The sequence below is a fragment of the Nestor notabilis genome, unplaced genomic scaffold (genome assembly GCF_000696875.1).
Source record: "Nestor notabilis isolate BGI_N333 unplaced genomic scaffold, ASM69687v1 scaffold979, whole genome shotgun sequence".
Lineage (NCBI taxonomy): Eukaryota > Metazoa > Chordata > Aves > Psittaciformes > Psittacidae > Nestor > Nestor notabilis.
In genome coordinates this window covers 16,626-39,224 of record NW_009943929.1, presented here as the reverse complement: position 1 = coordinate 39,224, position 22,599 = coordinate 16,626, and the positions used below count along the sequence as shown (strand labels likewise).

The following is a 22,599-nucleotide window of genomic DNA, read 5'->3' as shown; positions in this document are numbered from 1 at the left end:
GGCTGCTGGCCAAGCCCCCCTCCAAAGCACATCTGCACGATTAAATTTATCGTCACAAATCTTAGAAACAAAGGCGCTTCTGCCTTGATTTCAAGGGACCAGGACATCCAACTGGTTCAGATTTGTCACAAGCCCCTCTATTTATCCACTGCCTAGAGCAATGAAAAGCGGGCCCCCCAAAGACTACAAAACTCATTATTAACTGGAGTTGCAAGTGCACTAGCAGGGATTTTCGTGCCAGAGCTTTCCCTTGTCTCCACTGGGTCAGAGCACAAGCTGGTTTAAATGAAATTATAAAATGATCATCCTGCTGCAAATTCTTTGAACTTTGCTATTTTTTTTTGGCCAGGAACAAGGGAGTATCTTTTCAGTTCAGTTATTTGCATAAAATAATTAGACTTCGGGGTATATTCTCCTCCCAGTACACACACATAACTTGCATTAATATTAATAGGGACCTCTGTATTCACACTCATTGAAAGGAGGCTGTACCCCAATGGTCTGAGAACAACTAAACCCTAAATATGCTTTTGCTTATCACTAGAGATTTCCATACACCCCTGCAAACTGCTATCTCATTATATAGTCCTTGCTTTTCCTAGTTTACTTCCACTGAGACAAATACTCAGCAAATCATGGAAGAAAATCACTTGTTCAGGTTTCACACAGCAGGCAATCAGAAATGATGCGTGTGAATTCTATGGAAATGGCTCTTTGTGTCCAAACTTTGAGCCCCAATCCATGTTACGGTTTCCACAGAATAAAACCTTAATGGAAAAGCTTCCCTCGTGAAATTACATTTCTTTGATGCAAAAAGTGATGAATCTCTGGTTAATACTAACAGTGTCTGCTTCACACACATTTAAAGGCTCTTCAAAAAAGCCAGCACCAACCTCTGTTATGGCAAGCACTGAAGAAGTGGCTTAAGACTACCACCACTTCACTGAATAACAAAAGGGAGGTCTGGAGAAATAACCTACTGCAGTGAAAGGATTGACTTTATGGCAGTTTGAACAGATGCCTACATTGGGATATGAAGTCCCACATGTCTCAGACCACTGCAGTCTGAAGAAGTGTAAAGCACCTAGTGCTAAATGACAGAATCATGGGCTTGGCAAGCTGTGGACAACACAATGACATCGGAGATGATGCCCTTTGTTCTGGGCCTTTCTTCTAAGAGTGAGGTGAGCTGTACCCATGAATGACCATCACAAAAGGAAAATGAGGAACAATGAGGCATTGCCAGAGATACAGCAGAATTATGTAACTGATGGCCCTGCCAAAGTCTTGGCTCAAAACGTCATTTTATGAGACTGAGGGTAACAACAGTATTCTGCAAAATGGAGTAACGAAACCCCATGAGGTCCCTGGAAAGGACTGAAAACTTTTCTACTTGGTAGGGCCCCTCATTGTTCCTCGCTTCCCTTGCAGGAAGGGCAAACCCAGTTTAAGACATTCCCCCTCTTGTTTCATCTTGCCACATGCTACCCTGGACTGAACTGCCAATGAGATCAGGGAAATGCTCTAGCTTTGAAACAGGATTTTCAAGTGCAATCATATTCCCAGTTCCAACACCAGCTATTTCTGCAACAAAAAAAGAGTGGGAATGGTATCAGGGGAACAAACAGCAAGGATAGAGGAGACTACAATACCTAAACTTGGGAACACCACTGAGACAAACATCAGGTGAAACCACCACAGTGGAACAATGTACGCTTGGTATTAGCTTCTTGGCTGAGATTCAATTCTCCAGAAGTGCGGAGACCCAGACCTCCTTTTGTCCAAGGATAAATACAGACTCACGCCATTCCTTTCCATGAGATGCTGCAAACTGGAGAAACATCTCTCTCTTAACACCATGCCTGTGAGAAGAAAAACTGGTAACAGCCTCCCTGTGGTTGAACTCAAGTTCACACTTGCTGGGCTGAACTTTTGAGGGCAAATTATTATTCTTTGCTTCACAGGAGAATGCCTGTTTCAAAAGAAGTAACCTAATCAGAATACACAACCCACTGGCGAGGAAAAGACACTGAGATATTGAGGGGGAACCAGGAAGGAGGGATGTCCAGAGGAGGTGTGTAATGAGGCCAGAGCAGCATGCAGAGTCTTACGAATTGGCATGGTTCAGGCTCTTCAAGCAGCAATGACACATGGACATGACCTGAAGACCTTCTAGTATAGGTGCACTGCTGCACGCTGTGCTGGCTCACAGGCTGCTCCCCTCCAGCATTTCCATCTTGGAGCTTGTAGAGGGGTCAGCATAAGCTCCTGTGACCCACTGCACAGAAATACAGCAAAATCCCCAGTGTGATCCCCACCTCAGTGATCCTCCTCATTTAAGCCAGGTACCCTGTTCTTCCACAGGTGCCTACAAGTGTCCAGGGCAATTTTTCTTCCCTTTATCATAACTCACAAGGCAGGCAATGGTTTAGAGAGGAAGAAAGCACAAACACCTCATACTTTAGCATGTAACTGAAGTCACGGTTTAGTCAGGGATGAAGAAAGCAGATGGTTATTTGGTTTGTTTTACCTTAAGATTTGTTGTGAAAACAGAGTCCTGGAAAGCTACTGTGTTGTCCAGTAAAAACTTAACTGAGGTCCTTAAGGAAAACATGGACAAAAAGAAAAAAAAATAAATATCCCTTTCCTGCTTCAAAAGGAAAAACCTTCAAAATAAAAAATAAAGGCAGAACTGAGAAAAGTTCTCTCCTATTCCCCCCTCACATGTCCCCTCTCAATTTAACTCATGACTTGACAAGAAAACCCCGTATAAATCTCAAGGACATCATTCATCACGTCTTTCATCATAGTCCCTGGTTCTTCTAGTGAGGGTGGGTAGACAGCTTGCTGCTTCAATCAGGCAAAACATATTAAAAGAGGTTTCAAATCACCTCTTCAAAGGAGACAGAAACTATTTATCATTTCATTCCACACCTCCATCTGAGGGTAACACAGTCAAGAAGACAGAACCTCAGCCTGGAGGCAGTGCTGCAGTTTGGGATCAGAGCTAAGAAGATGCCTTGTCCTGGCGTTCTACAGATGCTCCTGGCAGTTGGGGCAGGAGAACTGAAAGGAGCTAAACGTCAGCCTCCTACCTGCAGAGATCCAAGAGACCTCCCATTTCCATGAGCAAACAGTATAATAAAAACCATGCAACACAACCCTAATTGCTAAGAAATCACTGATACAGCTCTTTGCCAAACTATACTTTCCTTAGCCCACCAACACACGTTTGGGGTCAGTAGCATAGTCTAAAGTAGCACAAAGATAAGCATTTCCCTGCCTGTTTCTTTTCATCTGAAAATGCAAAGGCAGGGGGGTGTTGGATTTTACCTTTTGGGAAATGCTGCACCTATGTATTTTACATAAACTACTACATGTTCAGTTAAATGACTTGTGCATAGGTTGTGCGAAAAATTAGTTGCTTATTGGACAGCAAGAATGAAACAGTAAAGGAAAAAATGTTACTTGGGTTACAGCCTCCTGAGCAGGAAGATCTCTCACTCAAATCTATCACACTAGAAAGGTAAATATGTTTCCTCCACCTGCTGCTGCTGTTACCCAGGACGAGCAAGCGCCATCCTGGGAAAAGCTGGAAGGAGCCATGGGGAAGCAAGGACAGGAGCAGAGGCAGGACCGCTGTATTGGATTATAGCCAGGGACAAATGCCTCCATACAATTCTGTTATTATTTTATGCTTAGATAGCCTCTAGCACAGTAATTTCCCCTGAGCCTCCAGATCATGCATGTGGAAACACCAAATGACAACAGTAATTACAGTTTAAGGTTACTGTCCTTTGTTTAATTCTTTTGGGCTTCAGAGGATCTGCACTAATCTCCTAGTTTTTATTTTCCCCCTGTTCTCATCTCAGTGTTCTCATTGCCCAGGTGCTGTAAAGACCACAAATGGCTGTAATCCAACCTCGGGTTTTTATTTTCTTCTTTCCTCTCCCCCCTTTCCAGACAGTAGATTAGCATCTGGAAGCTACTCCTGCTTTTGCTCTGCTTTGCTGTGTGACCTTTAGGAAAATTTAAAGCCTCTCCTCTATTTATTTCCAGCATTTGTGAAATGGGCATAATCCGTATCTGAAACGTGCTTTGAGACCTGTAGTTAAAGATTATTTCATTATGTACCGTAAAATACAACAAATTATTTCAGATGGACAGACAGACCATTTCAGTGGGAGATCTGCAGGTTAAGCCACCAAAGCAGTCCCTTCCTCACTGTCATCTATTTTGTAGACAGACAGAAAGCATAGGGGAAGATTTATTTGACTTCATGGCTTATACTGAATTATTCATTGCCTGCAAGTCAGGTAGGTAATTCACCTTGCACACACTTCTCAAGTACAGTGCTAATAAGAAAACCACAATGAGTAGATTCTTCTGACAAATAACATTCTCAGGTAAACTGCTGTCTTTAGGGAAATACGTCCTTCCTCTATGCAAAAATGTTCAGTGTTCCACAGTGAATGGCAGGACACCAGTAGATGTCAGTTTGACTCATACTCCTAAAAGCAGTGTCTTTTTTCAAACCTCTCAATCTGAAATTTGCATTTCTTTCATACACTCAAACTTTCTTCCAAGCCTCACTGACACATGAAAGTGAAAACATTTCATAATTAGACTCCAAATTCCACTGAGAGCACATACGACAACCCTGAAATGAAACAAAAAACATTTTTTCACTATGACAAGTTGCTCACTGCAGAACAAGTTTTCTTCCCAAGACAAAACTAACCAAATCCGATCATTTATATCCCCTTCTCCAAGCTTCTCTCCAACTACATTCCTGCAAGTTAAAAGAAAATAATAAAAAATAATCATTTATTAGGAAAAAATTCTTCACTATGAGGGTGGTGAGACACTGGCCCAGGGTGCCCAGAGAAGCTGTGGCTGCCCCATCCCTGGCAGTGTTCAAGGCCAGGCTGGACACAGGGGCTTGGAGCAACCTGCTCTAGTGGAAGGTGTCCCTGCACATGGCAGGGGGTTGGAACTGGCTGAGCTTTAAGGTTCCTTCCAACCCAAACCATTCTATGATTCATACCTCATCTTCTCAAGTTAACTAGTGGGGTTTTCGTTTTGGTTTTCAGTGCATTATAGCCTATGAGTAGAAAACGCTTCCTTCTTTGAGGGACTGCAACACTCAGTTCCCATTACCTCCTCAGAACAGGGTTTAAGAAGCTGTTATGAGAAGAGCTATGCTCTGACTGAGGGAAATCTCAGCGGCCTTAGACATCTTTAGAAAAGGCAGGGTGAGCTGAGTTCCTGATTTGCCTGTGATACAACTCTTGAGGCAGTTTTGGCTATCAGTGGCTTCTGAGAGTAATATCCAAACAGGACTAAAACAATCTGGTGCAGATGTTCAGCAAATAGTCATTGTTCAGTGAATTGGCACTGAAACAGCTGGCTTGAGCCAAGCCCCTTTGCTTCTATTTTTCACAATGGCTATGGACCAAAGACCCAGTGGAGGTTTGTTAGAGCTATCTGGCATCAGAGAGCAAGAGATCTGCACAGCTGTGAGAAGCTCTAACCCTCACAGTGGCACTGCTGCCTTTAGGTTTGTTCATAGCCATTTAGATTCAATTAAGAAGCGCAGTGAAGTGAGCAGTGAGTTACCCATTTCTATGAGCAGAAGAAGGCTGTAGTCCTGGCTGATAATCAGATGCTTCTTTTAGAGGTTGTCTCCCATTAGCTATTTTTGGTTGCACAAAACATACTTTTCACATTGTGGCAACTGGATGTTCATTTGGAAAGAAACAATGAAACTGAAGAAAACAACCAAAACCGATCATGAAACAGAATCTTAAAGAGGTTCTGACCAGAAAGGTTGAAACGAAACTAAATTAGTTTTTTTTTTCCCCTAAATAAAATCACTTGGTGCAGTACAACATATTTCCCCCAATTCGGTATTTCAAATATGAAAAGGTTGATTTTATTTCTGTTATTTTGTGACTGCAACATCAGAAAGAAAATGAGTTCAAGTCTTAAAAAAAAGGGTTTTTTTCTTTAGGAAAATTATTTTGTCAGTTAGTCTGACAGAAAAATTTCTGTAGCTTTTCTCATAACATCCCCTGTACAACTTGGGGAAGGACTGCTAAGATTTACGAGATATGAATATGGTTAGATCTGGAAACAAGGAAGTAAAAATTTAACAAGGAGTTTTCCCCTACTCTGTTCAGAAAATCAACAGTCATAACAGGAATCCTCTTCCTATAGCGACCAAGGGAATTATTCCAAGAAAAGCTCGTGTTCCAAACCAAATAAAATGGATTCCAAATAACATTTTCCCAGGAGAGCATCACAGTTGCGAAAAGAATATAAAGCAAGCACTGTCCAATTATGTCAGTATCTCCTGGCCTAAGAGAATCAGCATTTTTATCCAGGCTCTGCCAGAGATTGCTTGTTGCCCTATGGTGTCAGAGCCATAAAATGCATGAGGCAGGCAGACAAGAGTCCAGCTTGTTCTGGGTTGGAAAAAATAGCAGTTATAACAGTACCTATAAGGTTTATAAAAGGTATCTCACATTTTTAATACATTTGTAGATGTGACTAAAACGTGGCTTTTCCAAAGAGCAGAGGGGCCGTGATAGCAGCTGCCTTGAGCTCCTTGTTTTGCTGGGAGAGAATGCCCCCAGGCACTATGTACTTAAGAGGGGCCTATAAGAAAGATGGGGAGAGACTTTTTAGCAGGGTCAGTTGCGATAGGATGAGTGGTTTTAAACTAAAAGAGGGGACATTCAGGCTGGATGTGAGGAAAAAATTCTTTACACTAAGGGTGGTGAAACACTGGCACAGGTTGCCCAGAGAGGTGGTGGATGCACCATCCCTGGAGACATTCAAGGCCGGGCTGGATGTGGTTCTGAGCAACCTTATCTAGTAGAAAATGCCCCTACTCATTGCAGGGGGGTTGCACTAGATGACCTTTGAAGGTCCCTTCCAACCTAAACTATGCTATGACTCTATGATTATAGTGCTGACTTTGGTGTTACCACCGGTAGGACAAAAGCAACCCAGTGATTCAGAAGCTCTCCAGGGGAAGGCTGGATGAGCAACAGGAAAACCAGTAGCTTAACACAGAAGATGGGCTCAGTATTGAGTTTATCATATTTGCCAGATGACAGAGCCAAGTTAGATGGGAACAAATGTAATCAATCACTGAGCCTCAGACTCTGAGACAAAACACAGGGCATCTCCTTGCCTCAGTGGCTTATTTTCTTCTTCAGGTTCTTGACGAGGATACAACCAACGCATCTGGACTTCCTCCAAAGAACAGGAATAGGAGAGAACATGCAGAGCTGGTGAGGAAGAGGAGAACCAGCTATGAATGTTAAGCGTAGCACTGCAGTGTTACATAACCTAGAGCCCAGCAGTAATCAGCTTAGTGATACTGCTGTGAGACCAGGAGCATCAAAATAATAATTAGATCTGGTGATTCTGGTTCTTCCGTGAAGACTTCATGCTTGTGAGGCTCATGGATCCCTTACTGTGTACTCCTCCATATGAAAGAGTAATTCTTGGAATCAATAAAGATAAAATGAATGGAAACAGGCTATTTACATTTATGAACTATGAAATTGTGCACGTAATAAGGGCATATTTCTTTTTAGGACTCAGACAGTAGATGGCTATCATATGAAACATAAAACTGTATATTCACAGAAATGTGGCCATTCAGCTACCACTTTGTATACGCAAAATTGTAATACTGATTAGAGTCCATTCATGATAGTATGGAACTGATACTATATAACTAACAAGGAAAAATATGTACCATGGAGATGTTAAGGTATTTCTTAAGTCTTTCCACAATGTTTTATTCTACCCAGTCCTGTTCTCCCCCTCAGCTGGAAGTTTACAAGGCAAAGAAGCATTATTCAACTTCCCCAGCCCATGACATACATATTAGCATTTTAATTACTATGGGCTATTCTCAGCTGTTGGAGGCACCCATTTTGCTGATGTTCCAATGCAGCATCAAATAATAACTGCAGAAAACTATTCAGAAATAATCTAAATTTGAACCTTTAATTCATTTCCATTGTATCTCCAAATACTGCAATCAACTTTCTCTGACCTTTGTAAACCCCTTTTTGTATTCATGGAACACATCATGCGTACAAGCAATGATTTCACAGAGGTATTTGTAACTCCTTGTTGGCTCTGGGCTCTGGAGTTGGTAGCAAAAATAAATAATACTATACTTAAGATATTTCATATACACTTTGAAGAACTGGAAACACAGAATGCTTGACAGCAGTGTTTTGGAACAGGATGCAATAAACCAATAGACTGAAATGCTGTTCAGAAAGAAAACACTCATCAAATTTTAAACAGTACTAAAGTATGTTAAATGGCATGGGAGGATGCACTACATAATACATTTATTACGTGATACAGTAACATATGCCATTATATTGATTCTTTTAGCTTGAGCCTCTCAGGAGAAAGGGGGGAGGGTTAACACTACAGCCTTCCAACACAAGCCCTGGCACAGCTTGTTCAGATATCCCAGGAAACTACACCAAAAAAATGTTTCAGCGTTATGTTGCTATTGATTTAACTGTACACCCTCAGCTGCACTACCTTTTAGTTATTGCCAATGTCATACACAGCAAATGGTTCTGGTCATCTAAGTGTACACACAAGAAACCCAGGTTTTCTGATGTAAAGAAAGAAATAAACTGTTATAAATTTAGTTTCATTCCCAGTCTGCCATGTCACAGTCTAAAATACATGGGCATCATATACTATCAGGAATAGCATTTTAACTAATTCTACGTTCTTCCCAAAGTATACACCAACCAATGTATTTCCAATCTTTCAAAAGGGTTTAACTCAAAGGCAGTTTCCCAGTCTCCAAATATTCTGCTAGGCTTAGAGATCTGCCAAAAGAAAATGGACTCCAAAATGCCTTGCACTGCTCCCAAGAAGTTTTTCCAGCATACAGTTTACTCATACTGAAAACAAGAAGGTATATCTGAATACATCTGCTTTCTGAACTGAAAGTCAAGTTAACCCTGAAGACAGGCTTACACATGGCAGTCTGGATTCTGCCATAGCTCTAGCGTTGGTGACTTGGGAAGGCAGAGCACTTCTGAATCCCCACATATTTAGATACAACGAAGAAGTTCTTCACAGTGAGGGTGGGGAGGCACTGGAATAGGTTGCCCAAGGAAGTTGTGAATGCTCCAGCCCTGGAGGCGTTTAAGGCCAGGCTGGACAGAGCCTTGGGCAACATAGTTTAGTGTGTGGTGTCCCTGCTCATGGCAGAGGGGTTGGAACTAGATGATCTTAAGGTCCTTTCCAACCCTAACTATTCTATGATTCTATATTTTGCCATCATTAAGCACAAGTGCTTCCATGCCAACCCCAGCTGTCCTGACCTGAGCCTTGGCAAGAGGAAGGGAGAGGGGTCACCACACAGTGCAGGAGATGCTGGTACAGTGACAGCCCAAAGAAGGCTTTCCTTCATCTCACCATCAGACTGCAGCTGGCTCGAGCTTCCCAGAGAGAAAGGCATGATTATCACCAACACCACATCCATGGATTGCTGGACCCATATCAAGATATTCATGATCTTCAGTGACTGTTAGCTCAGCACATCAAAGCACCAGATTTCTGATTCAAAACCAAACCAAACTTGTCCCAAACTAAAGCAAATTTGTGCAGCTCAATAGGTTCCACATTAATCCAAAGTCACTGGCTCACACTGTTCATTCCTCTCAAAATCCTAGTAACAAAAAACCTTAAATATTCTCACCACTGCCACTGCTTGTATTATAATATTAAACAGACCCTACTGGCCATTCAAAGTTGGAAATTGCACAGACAAATAACAAAGACAAGGCCGGCTGCACAAAACAGAGACTCTAATCACCAGGCAGGAAGCAAGAGACAGGAAAAAGCAGGGGAGACTGGGGAGTGATGCTGCAGTCAAGAGAACAGACATCAACAATAAAGCAGAAACTTAACTAATGCCAGTTCAGCAATTTACAGGCAGCAGAGTGAGGGCTGAATGTCATCTTCTGTCTCAACAGGCTTCTGTAAAACTACTGAACTTCCACATGGTTACAAGTATTTTTGAGGAATAAAGCTTATTTTATTGCCTTACTCTACCTATCATGTTCAGCAATATGAAATTGATATAATTATATGTCTGGAACAACTTCAAGAGGTCATCTGAGCCATCCCCAAGGCCCCAGGGAGGTATGAGCAACACCCAAGTCACTTATGATCACTGTTGAACTGTGTCTTGAAAGCACTGACCATGTGGACTCCACAGCCCCCGGTGCACCAGGACTCCAACATACTTTTATTATGGGAAAATTCTATGTGAATCTGCACAGCATTGTTTTCACTTATCAGTCTATTATCTTGTGGTACATTCATTTATATTCATTTCTAATAAAAATAGTCTTAGCTTACCCTATAATTTTAGTTATACACTGTCTCCATAAAATACACATGTATGTTTGAGTTTGACGTCATTTTGATAGTCTGTTATTTTATTATGTGCAGCTAATGGTGCTTTTTCATATAATACAGCTATAAAAGATTCTTTAATGCTGATGTTGATGGACTTTTTTTCTCCCTGAAGCTGTCTTTCTAGTTACAAACAGAAATAATAGACCAATTTAGCTTCACTTTTACATCATGCTGAATATAACTGCATTTGCTCCAGCAGCAAATTGCTTGAAATGTTTAATATTCCATACTCAAGTGTTGTGATATTTTACATTAGAACTGTATTGCATATCACAAATACAACATATACACAGAGCCAACATACGGGCCAGCAATGCCACACTTAGCATCAGGAATACAAACTTAAGAAACTGGGAAGTTCTTCATCATATGCTTAATATACTCACTCTGCAGTGAAGGGGGCTACCATGTCATCCCTAAGTGACAGCTTAAGTACCTGAGTACCTCTAGACCTCATTATTTTTTATATCAGAGAGTTCTTTTTTATTCTTATTACAGAAACTGAGTGCTATGCAATAATTGTGGGATCTCAAATAAAGAGCAACTAAGTGCTTTACAGCTGGAGTCACTGCTGGTCAGCTATGCAAAATATAGCTGGAGAAGGCTTTCTGTGAGCAGTTCATCAACCCTTCTTGGGCAGGTACAGAGTCTACAAAGGCCAGGGATAACAAGAAATAGGACTCCCTCAGATTCAGTTTTCAACAAGCAGTCACAGGGAATTTAGCAATCACTATTTGCAGTGACAATGGCCACACTATGCGTACAGCAATGAACCACACTTGCTACTTCAGTGAATTTCCACCGTCTCTGACATTATCACTGACATAATTTCATGGCCTGAAGAGCAGCTTACCCTCTGCACTCCAGAGACACAGCAGTATCCCCTTACTTCTATCAGCAGTGCAAGAGGGGCAAAAAAGTAGGAAAACTTTTTTTCCTCCCTTATCAGACATCTAAATATCCTCTTTGCAACCCCGTTGATTTCTTGTTTGGTATGACAAAGATCATACAACACACTTCCTACAATTACTTATCTTTGTCCTACTGGCTATATGATCCTTTTTCTTTCCACATCTGAAGCACAGGTTGAATTCCACCTTTGTATGAACTAACTAACTGCATCTGCCTTTTTTTTAACACTGTTCTGTAATTTCTGCTGCTTCTTCCTTTTCATCTACTCAGATAACCCCATTCATGAACCTGGACATTTAAATAACCATCCACCAACATCTGCAACGGGTCTAAATACCACAAAAGCAAAATGTTTAACACCTAAATGTGTTAAACTTGCTCAGTAATAAGACATACACCAGATCAACTATCAGGTGATCTAACGCATACAGCTGTCTATGGTTTCCTTGGGAAAATAGGGTGTTTTTTCTTACAGTGCTTGCCAACTGGCTTCGTTGTGAATTACAAATACGGAACCTTCAAAAAGGGCACTGAGCAGTATGGGAAAGCAAAACAAATGTTTAAGATGATATCAACCTGAAAAAGTTATTAATACAAGAATAGGCCTCCCTCTGAACTGAACAGACTCTCGGAACTCCTTCGTCAAATACACTGGATAAAGCATAAGACAACTTATGCCAGAAACAGATAAACCAGGGATCCATTCATGGTTGACAGTGCCTGTCTTCTGCACAATATGCTTCATTTTGTAAGGATGACTGAAGACAAAAACATCTTCAGCTCTTGTTTGGTGAACAAACAGCGTGTAGGTTTGAGGGTGGCTGGAGTTTTTTCAGCATTGGAAAGAAGACATTTCCTCTAATGAGCTTTTCTTGGCTGTTCAATATTTATTACAGGTACTTAAGCAGAGCTTTTATTACTTAATGTTCCATTTCCTTCCAAAAGGATAACACCGATGCTCATGTAATGCTGCCCTATAGTCTCATAAAATTGATGGCAGCTCCAAACTTTTCCTGGGCATAATCCTACCAAGCGTGCCAGCCCCATGACAGCATATATTACAGCAAAATGCTAAACAGACTTCACTGGTAAGTCTGTCACCACTACCATCTGCAGCAAGAATGTACAGAAAAGAGCTGAAAACATGAAGGGCTTTTTATCCTGCCGTATTCTCCTGTCTCTGTATCGTAATGCACACATCCATACCTCCCTGCATGGTAGAGAGCTGGCTGGGGGACCTGAAGCCTTCCCCTAAGAGCTGAGAGTGGGTAGTAAGTCTCAGGCATAACATTCACTTTACAGAGTGTTTATTCCCACAGATGTTCAAAGTTTCATAGGTCTCAGGTCTCTGCTGTGATGAACCACATGGAAATTAATCCCTCTATCCACAAAGGGAGTCAACAGCAGGATTACAACAGTGCACTGGTCAGGTGCTGACTCTTGCCTGTGGAATGGATTTTGGTATTGCTGCCCATTTGCTTTCGGAAGCAAGCCAGCTATCTTCTCAGATGGAGGAAGCATCTTGGGATAGATTCCAAGCTTTGATCCTAAACTTATCAGGGAATGAAGATCACTAGCACTGGTGAGGAAGCTAAGAGATCAAGATGTGGAGCATGGAACAGGAGTAAAGATGCCAAATATAGCCATTTTAATAAAATAACTGTAAATTGCTCTTACTGCTCTGTTCCAGGGACAGAATGACCTGTCTCCAGTACCAGAAAGCTGGAGAAACAGGTTACACCTCCACAGGAATTACTGAGATACTGACCAAATCTGCAAGGAAAGCTACAATGGCCCCTAGCCCTTGCATCCCCAAGTCACTGCATGTACACTTACTGAAGAACTGCGGAAAACTAGGTTCTCCTGATTTTATTTGCATTTTGCAAAGAGGAAGTTCAATGCTGGCTAAGAGAATGAGGCAAAAGGCTCCACTTTTAACCCATCTCAAGCCTGTCATTTATGCTGCCAGAAAAAGCATTGTTTTAAATTGTGCTGCCATTGCTGAGGGCTGCTGCTTGTTAAGCAGTGGTGCTCTTCCCAAGCTGCCAGCCCTCTTTCCCCCTGTTAAAGGTGACCATGGATGAAACACCCAGCTCTGGCAGCACTTGGCAACCCCCTTCCTGGCACAGGGCACTTCTGCCTTCCCGGGTTGCAACGGTCCAACCACAAGCCAGTTGTGTTACGGGAACATTGGAAGGATCTGAGGCAATGAAGGATATGGAAGATTTTGGCTTAATTAGTTAAAAGCTTAGATCCTCTGCATTTAGAGCCCCCTTTTCTTCCCTTGTCCCATGATACAAGCAGTCTGGGAGTACTCTTAGCCATGGGCACCTGAAGAAGCTACGCATCTGCGCTCCCCAGACTCCTGTACCAGTATGAGTATCAGCGAAGTCTCCCTCTCTAATCCCTTTCCTCACCATAACACTTGTCATCACTAGGATGCTTATGTCCAAAAAATCATCATCTAATGTCAAATTCGCTCACCCTCAGTGGAATATTTTCATTTCACCTTCCCCCCCTCTGCAGGTATGTATTTATTCTCCCAACACAGATCCACTCACATATAGATATCAGTAATGGGACTCAGCTTTTCTCTGTATATTAAAACCTTTCTTGAGTGGGATTAATCTTGGCAGCTGTCTGACAGGAGAGACTGTGTGGGAGGAAAATGGTTTTATCTAAAACCTGAAAGAAAGCAAAATAATCTTCGAGAGAACAAACTGTGTTTCAACTCTTGCTCCTTCAGTGGAAGACTATTTACCAACAGAATATACCCAACAACAGCAAAAACACAGAAGTATTGCTCTGAAAGGTAACATAAAGACTGAGTCTTTTTTTTCCCTTTTCTTTTACTTATGTGGCCACTTTTCAAAACATTTATTAATAATACAGCTGAGTCTCTCCATAGGAGGCCTGAATCTAAGTCAGTTTTGAAAATCAAAATGAAGCAAATCCGGTTATTTTCTTTTAGGTGTGGCAGAGCAGGAAAGGTCTCCACTTCCCATCCTGCCTCTACGGTACTTTCAGAGACAGGAAAGGTAACAAATAAGACAGTATGAAGTATCCCCACAGTTCTGATTTACTCTTCCAGAGCAATCACATTGATGAAATATACCGCTCTTCCTCATAATTAAATCCAAAGTTTGCTCTTACAGAAGCTGTATTTCCCGTTGCTTGCAGGGGAGTCTCCCTTGGAAAAGGTCACCTTTCTCTAAGGTTGTGTTGTGACCTGCTCTCAGAAGGCACCACACTTTGCTGTCAATGTGGACACCCTGTTTCCAGTCTCCCCAATCTACCTCTAAGCTCCTCCTCAGCTCATGGTCTGGCTCCATGCCCAAATCATTCAACCTTTTTTCTGACTCTGGGCTTCTGTTCCAGCCTGTCCTGCTTATTCTCTCTTCACCTTCACGCTGATGCCTGGTCCCATCCTACTCGGCCTCCTCATTAGCTTTATGTCACTCAGGGTTCTTGCCCCCTGCTGTCACCTCCTCCCTGCGTCCATGGGTCATGGCAAGGACTGTCTCCCTGCCTCCAGCTCCAGGCAGCACAGCGGCTACTTAAATGAAGCTTCCTAAAGCAAACCAAGCCTAAATGGCTGACCTTTTGGTCTGAGATATTTCAGCTAAAGCAATTAACAGATAATGGCAAGTGAAAATGCAATTTTGCATAGAGAACGCTGGATATCTTGCTGCTATGTCTTATCTCATTAAACATTCCAGCTTTAACATGTAAAAATGTTAAAGGGACTTCCCTCATCTACTTGGCACAAAAGGTACGTATGGTAAAACAACAAAATACAAGTGCACCTGGAAATCATGGAAATTTGCATCTGATGCAAGAGTTGTTTCTTAGCAAGCCTCTCCTGGAAGGTTCTCTGTACCTCAGAGAATGTAATTTAAATAACTAAACAGCCTCCCTTTGAAGCAGTTCAATTCACTGTGGCATTTGCCATGCTGACAGTGAGGATCACTGAGAGGACTGTACTGACAGCAAAAGCCATGATGCTTCATGTGCCTGCACTTCCTTCTTGAACAGTTCAGTAGAACAACACATTATATGATGCTATTACATATGCCTTTACCTGCTGCCAGCAAGCACTGCTTCAGGTTTTTAGCAACACTAATGTATTAAATCATGTCAAATCCATTGTATTTGAGGCTGTTCTTCCAAGCAAAGATTCAGTTCTTGCTGCATCTCTAGGAAGGCATCTTATTAATGCTCCATTCCCATCCCCTTGACAGGGATGACATTTATCACATAACTGCTGTATATGTTTAGCGTATGTCCAAATTATTTTGGTGAAAACATACAGTAAATTTTAACACAACAAAGCTTCTTTGAGCATTTTAAAAGACATGCAGAGCATGAAAATGATGCAGTAACCTGTTTGCATAGTGCTCTGCCATCTATCTCCCCAGACTCTTCAAAAACTGACATGGTTCCTCAAGGGACTTACTTGATTAAAGAACATTAATTAATTGAGTGAACATCTGTGCTGTTTTTCAACTAGTAATTAAAATTAGCTAGGAATTGTAATCTTCTCCAGAGTAAAAAGTATACAGAACAACTGCAGCCCACTTTCTCACAACATTTGGGTAGGGCTGAACAACTACAGCACTTACGATAAGGGTTCCTAAGAGAATTGTAAGGCTCTGTGGTGGAAGTTTGCTTCCCAGCTAGCCTGACAAAAGGAACATTTTATTCTTGGCTTCATGCACTACCATATTAACCATGACAGTGCTGACATTTGTAGCTAAGTAAGATTGAATGTAAATGGTCTAGAAAGCTGCCATTAAATTTAGGAATTATTTTTGGAGTTTGAAATTAAGTACTGTCAACACAACTCATGTTTCCACTTATACACAAATATGACAAGAATTCTAATGACTTCTCTAAACTCAATGTGTAACACAAAGAAGGGAAGTAAGAGTAAGGATTTTAATTGCTCTCAAACTGTATTACAAAACACAGCCTACCTGTATGGTATCATAAGAGCTCAAGGACTATCCAAGAGGACAGAGTAAGTAGAAGGGGTAGATGAGAAAATGTCATGTTACATGTGGAAATGAAATGTTGCTTCCATGCCCCTTTTATCCCTCAGTGTAACCCAGGAGGTCAGGGTACATCCAGGATCATCCTTTTCCTCACATGGAAGATACTCTTGCTTATTTAAACACAGGGCTTTATTCTCTGCAATCAAAGGAGGGAGCCAAGGAGAGCTGAGCCACTGGTATGCAGTATTAGGAAGAAGGGGAGATTAACAGCAAAAATGAGATTCCATGGAATGTGACAGAAGCCAGGCAGGAGTCTAGAGACCACAAATATCAGATGACTGTGAAAAAGAACATGTCTGAACAAGTAGGTAGATTCATTTAAGCTGTTCTTAATAGCACTGCAGGCACTTAGTCTAGAGGTACTCAGTGCAAAAGCCAGTCTGGAACGAAGCCATGTAATATGAGGCTGCAATGAGAATTGGTGGATTCATACAAATATCACAGGTATTTGTAAAATTTTTAGAGACTTACAAAAAGATGTATTTCCAGTACAGCAGCCCCTGTACAATAACTGTACTCAGCCACTAGTCTGCAACACACTCACTTGGATGCTTTTTGTGAAATTGCTTTTAACGAGATTGGGTGGTTCAGGGAAATGAAAGCACCTCTCTCAGGACATCTGCTGAGTATCCAGTAACTGTAGATGGTTTCTCAGTGGTTTACTTTGTGATCCCTGCTTAGTAAACAAAATGAGGGCAACCTGAGAATTTCTGTTCAAGGCAGGTTATATGGGTCTCTTCCTCACAGCTCCTCACCTGTACCTGGTACCAGCTTTACCTAAGGGGGACAGTAGTACCTCTTCCAGTACCTTAGAGCACTGAAAGATCTGCAGAAGCCCCAGGGAACCTGCCAGCACTCAGCTCTCAGCATCTCACGATGAAGTGATGGGGCAGACAGCACCTGGAACCTATGTGGTCCACTAATACGGCTCCCAGCCACAGAAGCAACTAGCTATGTGCCTCCCAGATGGACTTGGGTCCAAAACTACTTGAAAGTTCTGCAAAAGTAGGAGAATTAAGCTGGCGATTTATCAGACCTTGTTTGCTCTGGTGTCACAACAACAATTATGTTCTTATTTAACCTATTTTTCTTCTATTCCTACTCAGATTATCATTTTCATGATAGGTGTTTCAATACCATATAATATCTGGCAATAAAATTCTCTCTGGGAAAAAAATGTTCCTCCCTCTTTTTTGCTCACAGTACAGGGAGTTTAAATCCTACTGAAGGATTAAAAAAAAATAATCTAATTGCTGTCATGCTATCATTCTTCAGGCTTATCTACCTTCTTTGGGCAGTAAAATAGACATTTCATGCTACATGGCCCCACTCCAGCCTAGTATTACACTAGTGTAAAAACTCTGAATAAAAGAAAAAAGAATTTGCTAGTGCCAGCTCATGGCCTTGTGCAAAAAGGGCCTTTCCCTCCTGTCTGAAGGGTTTATGCTTCTGAAAACCAAGCACACCATTTGCAGACTGTGAGCAAGAGCCTCTAAAAGAAATACTGGACAGCATACACCCTCTTAGCATCTGGTGTGTATGCTATTCCCTGAGAAAAGTCTCAGTGTGACTGCAGAGAAAACCCCACCATTCACATCACAAGGTCTTCTGGGCTGGATGACCCACAGACTAGCAGGACATGTTCTGGGGATGACTGGCCCCCCCCCCCATGGTAGAGAGACAGAGCGCACAGAGATGTCCTGGAGACTCTGGCATCACTGAGTCTTACTGGAGAGAGGCTACGTCTCAGACAATGTAAAAGTATTTGTAGTAGTGAAATAAAAATAAAAACTGAGGGTGTTTGCGAAGTTTCAAGCCACCAAGCTTGAAGGAAGCATGGGGAAGCAAACAGCCATAACCACAGATTTGATCATCACCTTGACCTAATAAAATACAGTCTGTGTATTTCACAAAGGAAAAATGATAGGTGCACATAATGATGAAACACTTACCCTGGAATCCTTTTCCAGATGAAGCTTGTGTTGAAGACTGCGTCTTCTCCTGGCCTTGGCAATGCCATTGTGGTAAAAGAAGTATCCAGTATCTAAAAAAGGGAGCTGAGGAGGAGAGAGAAAAAACCATCATGGAGCTATTGGTTACAAATACAGATGACATGAAAAACTATTACATGTGAAGTGACTAAGGAATCTACAAAAAGACTCTGGAAGAGTTATGACAAATCACTCTTGATAATGTCACTTCTAAGTTACTTCTGAGAAGTGTGCCCAGGAGCATTACAGTTATCTGCTACAGGTTTACAATGTGTATACATTTGGTACTATTTTCACCTTATGTTTAAGGTCAACAATGCCAATATTTCTGAAGAGCTTCCCAAATCATATCAGGATTATTTCCCATTTCCTGAAAAAGCCAGAATAAAAGAACAAAATGAACCGCAAGTGATTTGAAACTACCACAAACCATCCTTCAGCAATAAGGTGTCACACAAGTGCTTTTCTGAGCCATCACAATGCACCTGAGCTGATGCTGTAGTCAGTAAGGCAGAAACCAGTGATTTCCACTCTCAGAAAAACATGATAGTTTGAATTTCTTCTAAACAGCAGGTAATAGAACATAAGAAGAATATTAAGAGACCAGAGAGCTCACAGTGTCTGGGTGGGAAGTGGCTTGTACAGCTTCACTACCTAAGACATTTAGGCAGCAAACACTTGCCAGGCCCACCTAAGGCATGTGCCATGGAAGGAAGATGTAAGTCCATTACTAAATGCATCTCTCTCTCTCGCAGGACTGGCAGAGAGTGACTGGAAGTCAGCAGACATTTAGCTTTGAGAAAGCTGAAAGACGTGGTGTTAGGAGAACAGCATCCCACTCCAGGAGTCAGTTAGAAAGCTCCATTTGCATCTCAAATTCTACAGATTTTCCCCCATTCCAACTTAATAGAGAGCTTCCCATTGAACGTTTCATGGACTCACAGGATCACAGAATGGTTTGTGTTGGAAGGGACCTTAAAGATCATCTAGTTCAACCCCCTGCCATGGGCAGGGACACCTTCCACTAGAGCAGGTTGCTCCAAGCCCCTGTGTCCAACCTGGCCTTGAACACTGCCAGGGATGGGGCAGCCACAGCTTCTCTGGGCACCCTGTGCCAGCACCTCAGCACCCTCACAGGAAAGAATTTTTTCCTAATGTCTATTCCCAATCTCCCCTCTGTCAGTTTAAAGCCATTCCCCCTTGTCCTGTCACTACAGGCCCTTGTAAAAAGTCCCTCTCCAGATTTATTGTAGGGCCCCTTAGGCCCCCTTCAGGTACTGGAAGACTGTTAAAATGTCTCCCCTGAGCCTTCTCTTCTCCAGGCTGAAGAAGCCTGGAGAAATCTAAGCAAGTAATTCTGTATTTTTAAACTAAGCTTCACTTTTAAAAGTTGGGATGTATGTTAATGCTGTGAACATTTCAACTTCAAAGGTTAGCCTACCCTGCATACATGATAACTACTTAAAAGAGATACTCCAGAGCAGCTGTGACAGCCCTGTTCCTCTCCTTTTTATTATTTACACTTCATGATAATGTAAACCTCTCAGCAGGAGTTCAAAGTTCTTTACTGAAAAACTGAGACGGACGTCTAGACAGAATATTCACTGTGAAAACCTGGGCTGAATAATGGTAGCAGGATCTTGCTGCCATAAACCAGGTTCTGTTCCTGTATACAGGTATATACAGTTCACAAATATTTTCATTCTATGAAATTATCTCCTGTTTCATTAAATCCATCATTACACCTAATGTAGTCCTGCAAATATATTTTAGCATACACTTGGAGCAGTGTGGCAATGGAAAATTCACAGTGCATTCTGAAATCTAAACTTTGGTCATGTTCCAAAAATAGAGTATGTGAGGTTTTAATATTTTTCAAAGTCCTCTTTTATGTTAATTGAAGCATTTAATATCAATGAAATCAAAGCCTTTCATTTTCACATTTAATATTCCATTGTGTATGACACATAATACATAAATGCAAAGTTACTTTAAAAAAAATCAAAACATTCTGCTCTGATATAAAGACCTCTTTTTATGTGCTTATCAAAGGTTAAGGAGATTTCATCAAAATCATTATGGTTCCTTGGCGCTGATTTGCAGGGCTGACTGGAGAGCTTTTCTGGGTAAATAATCAGAATATCTTGCATTAGCTCCATACACACATGAAGAACACAACAGCTGAGGCAGAAGGAGAAATGAGGCTTTGAAAGCTCACGGCCATGACCACAGAAGTCTCTTACACTTCACATCCACCCTCAGAGCTGCAGCTTTTAATTCTGTCTGGATTTAGGTCATTCTTTAAAAAGCAGATTTATGTTTAAAAAGCCTACACCTGACATCCTTACCAACTGGGTAATCAGGTGTTTCCATAATCTGGAGTTTGGCAATAGAACTGACTGTCCAGGAAAAGGCTCTTCCCCAATATTGAATACATTACTCTATGCCTCAAAAATATGCAGGATAAAAACCATCTAAATAGCCAGATCAGTTACAGCTTGAAATCCATCTTGCCATGCGAAGCACTACTATCTGTTGCAAGCTGTGGTTCAATTACTCCTCAGTGAATCAGGCTATTTTCCTTCTTTTTATCTCAGTTATCAACCATTCAAATCAATTCCAGTCGAATATTGATCTTGATGCTCTTCCATTAAGGAATATTGCTCAGCAATTTTGAAGGTATCTGGGAATATACAACACATCCACTGTTCATTTTCTGTGAAGGGTTAGTTTCTAGTGGCACCTAGAATGAAACAACAATGAAATAACAAACTTCTAAAGCTGGTATATTCAAGTCAGACCAGTTACAGTCAGTACAACAATGACCATGTTTATTGACAAAATCATGAATAACTTTGAGACTATTCCTCTCTTTCCATAGATATCCCAGTACTCAGATATTTTACAGTTTGCATGGTCTTCATTTTCACTCTCATGCAATGAAACTTGGGGGTGACAGATGGAAGGCCCCTAAGTGAGGCAATACCTGAAATATGACATGATCAGACACCACGGATTGTGAATAATTAATAGCAGAAGCCAAGCAATTTGCAGGAAGAATCTAAACTCTGCAATTAATCCTTAAAATTAATGAATGTACACAAAGGAGAAGTCAGACACCAGCAAAAGGCCTAAAGTGTCACATGTTTTCATGAGGATTTTGCACTGAGATCTGTGAATACCAGAAGCAACCACTGATATGCTCCTGTTTTGATGAACTCCTGCTATTGAGCCAGTAACTCCTCTGCAACAACCAAGCGGCAGGATGCAGGTAGCTCCCAGCAGGGTTTACATTCCAGCTATTAGCTACTCCAGGAGATCGACTCTGATTTGGAGCTACAGCAAAATAGCAAATGGCAAAATGAACAGTGCATGTAATGAGGTGAAATGAAAACAGAAGGGCTCCTGTACATAAAAAACCCTCCAAAGTGTCACCAGCAATAGCTACTCTAATATTCTCGTAAAGCTGGAATCATGTTTGAGTGAAATTCCTATTTCAGCAGCAGCAGGTTCTGAACATAACATGGAAGAATGATGCACTCAGCCTGGTGGTTCAGGTTCTTTTTGTAAGACAGAAGCAAAGCTTCCTGTCCTCAGAGAAAATTAGCAATTATGTGAGATAACTGATCGCTGGAAAGCACTTCAATATTCAAGTGAGGAGGATAATTTAGATTATTTAGAAAAGGTTCTAATATTGCCTTAATGTATAAACATGGTCCAATACAAAGTAGGACTCTTGAGAATCTCAGGAATTACAGGCACTTAATTACTTGCAATATTCATATAAAATTACTGGTGAAAAATACATACAGGCAAAACCAGCTTCACAAACAGGCCACAGCAAGTACAGCAAGCTCTTACATATCTACTTTTCTCCTTCAGATTTGCAACCTCCTTGCGGTTACTAACAACTCTATCTAAAGATGAAATCCTGTTTAAGCTCCTTCCTGAAGAGGACGTGGACCAGAAAATAACTTTCAAAAATTCAATCTTCACCTAAATGGAGGAAAGAAAGACTCTTTAAATGGAAGAGGCTTAGCTGGAAAGCAAAATGGCTTGGATGTACCAATCAGTAGCAATTTGCATTGTGCATAGTTTTAGCACTGATACCTCTTATGTATCCTGTCTGTTCCCAGATCACTGCTCCACCAGAG

The 22,599-nt window shown here is 41.4% G+C and overlaps 1 protein-coding gene across 1 annotated transcript in view; it reads right to left on the bottom strand.

Annotated features, from left to right (window-relative positions):
- Window positions 1-18,511, bottom strand: part of PCSK2 (proprotein convertase subtilisin/kexin type 2) — a gene marked incomplete at its 5' end in the record, with an annotated part of 81,815 nt that extends 63,304 nt beyond the window's left edge. Inside the window, one exon of the mRNA XM_010022174.1 lies at window positions 18,407-18,511. Coding sequence (XP_010020476.1) covers window positions 18,407-18,511 — 105 coding nt within the window. The remainder of the gene's footprint in view (window positions 1-18,406) is intronic.
- Between the last annotated feature and the right edge of the window lie 4,088 nt (window positions 18,512-22,599).